We start from the raw sequence: 8,230 nt of genomic DNA, 5'->3' as shown, positions 1-8,230 counted from the left end.
GTAATGACGCAGAGACTGTGCTGGAGTCTAATATTCCCAAAGACGCTTCACCTTCTTCCAATATGGCTTTTAGTCTTTCCTCATATTCTGCATTTATTTTTTGTTCATATTTTACTTTATCCCGTAAATCTTGAGTCTCTTTTACAGTGTTTGTGATATTGTTTTCTTTCTTTATCCAAGAGGTCGAGTCATTAGTATTTTTTTCACACTTTGATATTACTTCATTTTGGCTGAAATCTTCAACTCCGCAAATTGTTTGTTGCATTGCCTTAGGTTCCGTCACATTCTCAATTTCATTTAAAGTTTGAAAGTGTGTTTCCCTGAAAAGGGTATCAAAACCCGGATGTTTTTCCACACTGTCCAAAATGTCAGACGGAAAAGTTATCTCGATATTTCCCAGTTCACCATAATATAAAAGATTGGTTAAATGCTGACTGATAATAAAATCAATCACTTTATGCCAGTCAAACATTTTTGAAAGAGAAAAAGTTCCACTCTCGTCATTGTCATTAAAAATATCAACCTCATAACTAAGCCTCTGGAGTTCTGCGTTGATGCCATGCTTCAAAGAAGATAATAAAGTGGGACAACTAGGACACACATCTTCTGCATATTTTGCAACAATTTCAAAAATTTCATTCTCTGTGATATCATCAGCAATAATTGGAAAACACGGTACTTTACATCTCTGCATACTTTCATAGTGTTGTAATAATTTCTCATTTGAATTCCATCCAGGTATGGGCAGTTCAGTTGTTTTTCCGGGTTCAACAAATTCGGGAGGAGGCCACGAAATCTCTATAAATTCCTCACTGTTTGCCACACCAGCTAAAGATTCGATAGCAAAGTTATAGAAATCAATCTGAGAAGCTGGATCTAGCGGGTACATTCCTGATTTTTGCCTATTAGATATGTGATGATATAATGGTGTAACATATTCTGAAGAAAGAGTGTTTTCAAAGAAGTCAAGCAGATTAACACTAGTTAAAATTGGCCGATCAGGCGAACGTTGAAACAAAAATTTAACACACGATGTTAACTTATTATAGTTCATCAATACATTTTCTTGACCTCTATGCAAACTACATGATGCCCAATCTGACAATGCAAAATCAAGTAAGGGAAGTCCAAGTTCATAGGCTAAAGCGTCCTCGTCGAGTTCCCAATCTAGTAAAACAATCACAAGTGGAATAGTGGGTATGGAAGGTTTGGTAGATATTAAAAATTCAAGATTTGAACGGGCTTGGGTCCAATACATTGTTCGATGAGTGGGTGGCTTGGATAAAATAAGTACAATGCTTGAAGTCCCCATTAAATCACTTCTTTGACTATTATTTGAGATGCGACGGCAACAGACATCCCTTTTTGGACTTTTGTTTCCTTCAAATAAACAAATTTCCTCGTTTTCTTTTAAAAAAGCTGTTTCTACCCAATTCTGCAGCTCACTTTCATCATTATTTTCAGGAAAATAAACTGCTATCTTCCATAGGACATCTTTTGTAAAATGACTCCCATCCTGCCAGAAACTTTCTCCACTTGCGGCATCATTCAACAGGTCACAAAACAACAACGGTTCAGATGCTTTTCTATACATTTCCGATAATTTTTCTGTTGTCACAGAGAAGTAGGTCTTACATCTCTTTCTTGAGCTCATTATTTCCATGGGTGATCGTAGAGATGCTTCCGCTGTGCTATCAAGTGGAAAACTGCTGCGCTTTCGAATCAATGAAAACGGCTTCTGATTTGGCAATAAGAATTTCACTTGATCACCAATTTTCCTAGAGTAAGGAACACTAGGAAAAGTTGTCGTTATATTCTGAAATTTAACCTTGACAGCTTTTACTTTGATCCACTTGTTAAACAGTCTTTCAAGTTTTCTCGTTTGAATTTCACAAAAGATAGAATGGCATTGCTTCTTTTTATCTTCTTTATAAGTGTCGTTGCATAATTTTTTCAGCATGGAAAAAGTAACGTCAGCAGTAATTTTAACAAATTCCTCCTTGGCTAAAAGTTCTATCCTGTGCTCACGAAGAACTTCTTTACATGTGTCCTCTGCAACAGTATTTATTATATCATCTTCAACTTCGGTTTGTAGTTGTGTAGCGATGATTTCCGTTTGTTGTAATTTCATTTCTTCTTTTTCTTTTGCGATTCTCTCTCTTTCCAGTTTTTCTTCCAATTCTTTTAGTGCTATTTTTCTTTGTTCTTCTTTTCGCAGCAGTTCTTCTTTTCTTTTTTGTTCTTCCCTTTCTCTCTTTTGTTTCAGTTCTTTCTCTTTTTCATCATGAACAGACTTTTTCATCTGAGTTGCCGTATCTGTTATTAAATCATTGAGTACCTCTTCCATCACATTTTTCCCAATGACAGTGCATGTAGCAGCTTCATGCATTTCTTTAGCCATTTCTAACGCAGTCTCATCAATTACTTCATGAAAAAGTTCTCGTGCCAATATTTTCACATGATCATTTGTAACTCCCGGTGGTAATGCAAGCTGAAGGAGTATAAAATATGTTAAATATTTTGCACATTCACAGAAAAAAAAAACACTCTGACCTAAGTGTGATATTATGACAGAATCATATACCTTTATTGCTGGCTTCATGTGCTCCAGTATATCAGGCTTTGGTACAGCTTGAAATCCTGACATTTTTCCTGAAGTCAGCAATGAAGTGTGTTCTCCAATGTATCTGAAAAATTTAATCAAAATGTAGATATTGCTGGGAGGTGTGAAGTAGAAAAAAAATTAAAAAATGTGAAAATTCTCTCTATGCTGACCATAACGAATTAAAATGAAATCGAAGAAATACTGCTGAGAAATTCAAAATGGGGGGGGGGGGGGGTTTGGACAGGGTACATGGTTGAAATAAGAATGAAAACGAAAATTCTAGTGAAGCTAATATCTTTCACTAACTACCGGTATATAATTTTATAAAGAGGTATTGAACCGTTCAGATTCGAAGGCCTGGCACTGTGGCGCTTCATGCTAAGTGTTAGAAATATGATCCCCTTCGCACCTATGATCATTACCCTGCATGGTTTTGCAGATTCGAATCGCATGGGGATAATAAAGTGACAGAGAATTGCTGGAATCCTCACCGCCGCAGGCTGGTTCCCATAACTATTGGTCGGTTACGGAAACAAATACCGGTAACTGACTAACTAATCTCATACCCGATATGGACGGGTAACCGGAGAAGAGGCCATGGTTGGCCATATCATTAAGCCGTGTTATCGTCTTTCTTTTCCCCGGGATAATTATGTGAATCCTATCCTATATAACAAATCAAGAAACATATGTGTTGTGAAAAATCCTACCTGCCATCCTTATCAAAACTCGAATATGGTTCGTGATGAATCGGTGCAATATCACGTTTTGCAATTAATTTGGCCAAACTTTGACCTTGGATTTTATCAAGAACTTGATTTGACCTTGATTCAGCCATTGAAGAGTCAGGCTCTTCAAGGCCATTCCTGCCATGAAAAGAATTCAATTATCTAGGATTTATTTATTCTTCAAAAATAGCAATAACTGATTTTACTGTCAGCTCCGATCAGTTCTACAATGAAAATGACCGGTGCGATAATATCCTAAGTTTGGATTCTTTTATATACTAACCAATACCAACTGAAGTACTACATTGAACAATATCATGTATACTGAAAGAAATTGTATAGACCTCATATTCATTTTAATAATATTAAAATTTTGCAGCATCCGGTTTTAAAACAGATGCAATTTATAATCAAATCCATATCTTTCGAATAACCTTCTAACTTGTGAGATACCGCATTTGATGCTCCAACGATAACAACCGGTAAATTTTTAGTCCATGCATTCCAAATTTATTTTTCAAATCTCCCTTTATAACGTCTGATATTTTTCAATTATTTCTTCCAACAAGAGAGCTACGCCCAAATATATGGACACGTCTGTTCGCAGTACAGTACGGTTTACCGTACCGTCAGATCACAGTCTACAAATATATTCACACCAAGCGAAGCAGTACAGTAGGACACAAATTTGCGTCCAATGTCCGCAGAACGTTTAATGACGTCATAGCAAACAAAAACAAATCTCACAGAGCTAACAGAAATATTTAAAATGAATAAAAGTAATAGCCTTCTGAGGAAAAATTTTATCTTCAACCACTGAAAATTTCAAAGCAATTGGTCCAGTATTCGAAGAGAAAAACGATTTTTTTAAAAATGATGGAGACAAATAACAATAACAACAAAATTTTGAAACGTTCGTTATGTCCACTACGTGTCCAATGAAATACGAAAATTGGCCTGCAATATCGATTATGAAGCACATGTTTTCGGATAAATTTATGCACAGCTACTATCTCTGTCTTTAGAATATTGCCCATTTGACATATACCACACACAATTAAGATGAGTCAATTCAAAAAAACTATTCACCAACCTGTTTAATAACAACATATTGTTGGCGTCAATTTCTATTCCAAAATGTTGACAAAAGATGCCAACTTCCTTCATATCATTGAAACTAAGAATTTTCATAAAATCATCAGCAGGGAAAAGAACAGTCCTTTTATTAGATTGTACGACAAATGCTTTACATATTGTCGAAGCAGCTTGTTTTCGGACTTGCATGAAGTATCGATGAAGAATGCAGCCCTGAAAAATGTACAAGTATTAGAAATATACTACAATATTTTTTATTTCTATTGTAAAAAATGAAGGTTATTTACTTATTTTTTCCACATTGTTTTGATTCTATTCATGTAAATCTTCTTTATAAATGAAGGTAGACTTGGAATGTCCGAATCTACAGGTAATCCAATATTTTATAGTCAAAATTAACTGTAATTCATTAGTGGTGCAATAGTTATTTTATTAGGTGTATGTTTTTTTCTCAAGCCAATATGCATGACCATACCAAATTGAAAATTTATCATAACATGGAAAAGATTCAGCTAAAATCCTGAGGCGAAAAACTTTACTGACTAACCTGCATAAAAGTAGCTCGTCTGACAACTTTGAAAAATTTGGCGTAATTGTTGCTGTGCACTGCCATAAATGCTTGTACGGCAAATCCAACATCTGACGAATACCTCACTTCAGGAGGTAGTTCCTGTAACTCATTCAGTACATCTGCTGTTTTGTTGATATTTAGTAAGATATAATATCCATACATTTCTGCTACATTTGAATTATCCAATGGTACTGCAGCTTGACCTTGAGCAGGCGAGAAATATACATCGTGATAAAGATCCATGATAGTTTTCATTGTCTTTTCTAAATTTTCGTTATTTATTTTCGGATCAAATACCATTCTATCTTCTTCACACAAATGATGAGCACAAAAAATGTGAAACCGCGCACATTCCTCGTTGATGTGTACTGCAGTTACATCACTGAATTGTTGTATTGTAAGTTCTTTTCTTATAGCCCGAGTGCGATTCCAAACAAAGTCGAACCAGTCTGCGACCTGCCCTTCATTTAATTTTGGCATCATGTTCAAAAGAATATAATGCATTGTCATTTGCAGAACACTCGCAGGTCGTAGTTCATGAGGTAAAGGTTCTTCCTGGTCTGCAGAAGATCGACTGTATTCTTTGACAGCTTTGTAATGACATACTAGTCCACCTTCCATTTCATAAGCAGACAGAAGTTTTCTCTGTTGTCTCAAGTACCTAAAAAAGTATGATATGGCAATAACTGTCTCCAAATTTTGTGGGCGTACTGGCCTTGTGATTAAAGTGTTAGATGGCATAGCAGGTTAAAACCTTGGGTTCAAATCCCATTTCAACCACCTCACCCAGCTAGATACGCATGAACGCATAAAAAAAAATTGTTAAAAGAATCATTGAGCTTGCGGCTTAGGCACTTTACTTAATGATAATTCAATGAACAAATATTACACCATTATTGTCTATTCATAAGCATCACGCAGAGAAAAAATTCAAAATTTTATAAGATACTGTTTTGTTCTATCCAGATAACGTTAAGCACCCTAATAAACGATGATGATTTTCAAATTATCGCAACATTTTGTCCTGCATCTCTGATTCAAATATTGAGGTAATTTATTTCGTTTTGAGTTAAAGTATATTATGATGAGTGAATAGTTTTTATGCAATCCCATTTGTAAATAAATCTTGCATTAATAAACAATACATTTAAATTTCTGACATACCTTTCCTTTTCTGGGCACATGTCCGGGCAAGTTCCTATGCTTGTCTTTGCTTTTTTGATGTCTGATTGTCGAACAACCTTTTTCCTGAGCAAATTATCAATCTTCTCCAATATCCCAAGTTTTTCTTCATCAGTATTAGCAAAAATCTGAGCAAACACTCGATTTTTTGGTGGAAATCGAGCAGAGTTTCCTTGTTGAGTTGCTACTCTTGCGAGTGTTTTGTGACCACTTTGATAAGTAACTTTCAAGTTTTGAGATTCACTTAACTGCGTAGGAGATTTGTCTACAGATTTTCTTGCTCTTTTCGAAAAGAATATTTTCATTGGAGAATCTGATTGTTGGACATGAGCCCCTTCAGTTTTAGCTGCAGCAGCCTCTTCGTGAGTTTTGAATACTACAGTTGCAGTGTTTTTTTCTGCATTAATATTAATACGAAGGATTTGACCAAATTTTTCAAAATGATTCCTGAGCAGATCTCTGTTATCAATTAAATCAGGGGGAACGTTGTGGCAAATGATAGCGCTAGACTGTAATGCTGCGCTCTGATCTATAAGGTTAGAGGATGATGATGATCGCCTTGCTCGAGCTCTACTAAATTGAGGTTGTGCAATTGCTCTTCCACTTAGGTTATCTTGCCTCGTTATGTCTGGTTCATCACCTCTTTGTTTTGCCAGTTTTTTCTTATATCCAACAAGCATTTGATGAAATGCCGGGTTCTGCGATATCTGCATTGTACGTTTTTTTCTTGACGCCTCTACAACTTCAACATGGCTTTCTGGACTGGATTTAAGTGATTCTTGTGTGGTGTCTTGATCATAGGAACGCTTTCTTTGTATATTTCCTTGCAAATAGGAAGCTGTAGGCGCTTCTCCAAATCTTGCACGTCCATATGTTTTCTTGATCTGAGGTTTTGAAATACCAGTATTACTTGTTTCCGCTGTATTTCCAACCTCTTCAATGTGTGATCTTCTTTTTCCATAAATTGATGGTTGCACTGGGAGTCGACCAATAACTGACTGTCGTGGATTCGCTTGGAGCTTGTTATCAGAAAGTGACTGCGATGTCCCAAATATACCTGTAGAATGCGATTTTTCAGCTGTTGTTTGGGAGTCGCTCAAAAATGAAGACGGTTTTGAAATAGTGCCGAAGATATTGGAACTTCCTAATGATGACGTTTGTGTACGATTAGATCCGAACAGAGAAGATGCAGTGTTGTTAGTCTTATTTTGTTGGAAAAGGGTAAAAGAGTGTGATGTGGTCGCCACTGTTTGCTCTTGACTGGTATGTGTATGACTGAATGAAGAGCCAGATTTACCAAAAACTGAAGAAGTTGATTTCACATCTCCAAATAAAGAGGAAACAGAAGGATCTCGTTTTTCAGTGACGGCAGCTTGCTGGAACGGTTTTTCACTATCATTCGTAGTTCCAAATTGGCCAAATACAGACCCGACGCTTGTTTGTTGTCGGGGTGAGGTCCCAAATAAAGAAGGAGTGTTTCCAACCACATTTCCTTGACTGCTCTGCACACCAAAATTGCTTCCAAATGTAGATGAACTACTTGTATTGCTTAATCTTCCACTTTGCTCTGTGCTGAACAGAGAACTTGATTGAAGACTACCTAAACCAGTAGATGTACCAGCATTGGATGATTCCCCACTTTGTTTAAAAGCACCAAATACACTAGGCTGTGTTGGTGCTAATGGTGAAGAAAATAAACCAGATCCTGGAGGTACAGGAGGAATATCTTGCACCTGATTCTTGTTCATCCAATTGCCAAATGACATTTTTACTAATTTAATAATTCAATAAGCATAATAGCTGTCTGAAAAAAAATAACCATAAATGCACATAAAAATGTGAAAAAACATTTAGTATTTTATCAATGACAAGCATTATTATCTTGTATGACAAGATCTCTGTCAATATTCCAATGACAATTTATTTTGAAGACTCCCTTTTATACAAATAAAAATAGAGACTCTAGTTGAGTAGGCAAAACCTCAAATGAAGCTTATATTATGAAAAATTTTGGTACTCAAGCATCACCCAACAACATTTAATAAAGGC

The 8,230-nt window shown here is 35.9% G+C and overlaps 1 protein-coding gene across 1 annotated transcript; it reads right to left on the bottom strand.

The window, feature by feature from the left end:
- Positions 1–4: 4 nt before the first annotated feature.
- On the bottom strand, positions 5–7,990 carry LOC144418750 (germinal-center associated nuclear protein-like; the record flags this gene model as incomplete). The annotated part of the gene is made up of 6 exons (XM_078109794.1): positions 6,164–7,990; positions 4,976–5,660; positions 4,427–4,641; positions 3,316–3,471; positions 2,585–2,687; positions 5–2,491 (listed from the first exon to the last, which is right to left on the bottom strand). Coding segments are annotated over exons 1-6 (5,430 nt in total), but the record flags the coding sequence as incomplete, so codon positions are not given.
- Positions 7,991–8,230: the final 240 nt, after the last annotated feature.

The sequence above is a fragment of the Styela clava genome, unplaced genomic scaffold, assembly GCF_964204865.1.
Source record: "Styela clava unplaced genomic scaffold, kaStyClav1.hap1.2 HAP1_SCAFFOLD_229, whole genome shotgun sequence".
NCBI classification, from domain to species: Eukaryota; Metazoa; Chordata; class Ascidiacea; order Stolidobranchia; family Styelidae; genus Styela; species Styela clava.
The sequence above is the reverse complement of the archived record's forward strand: the minus strand, read 5'-3'. Positions and strand labels throughout refer to the sequence as shown.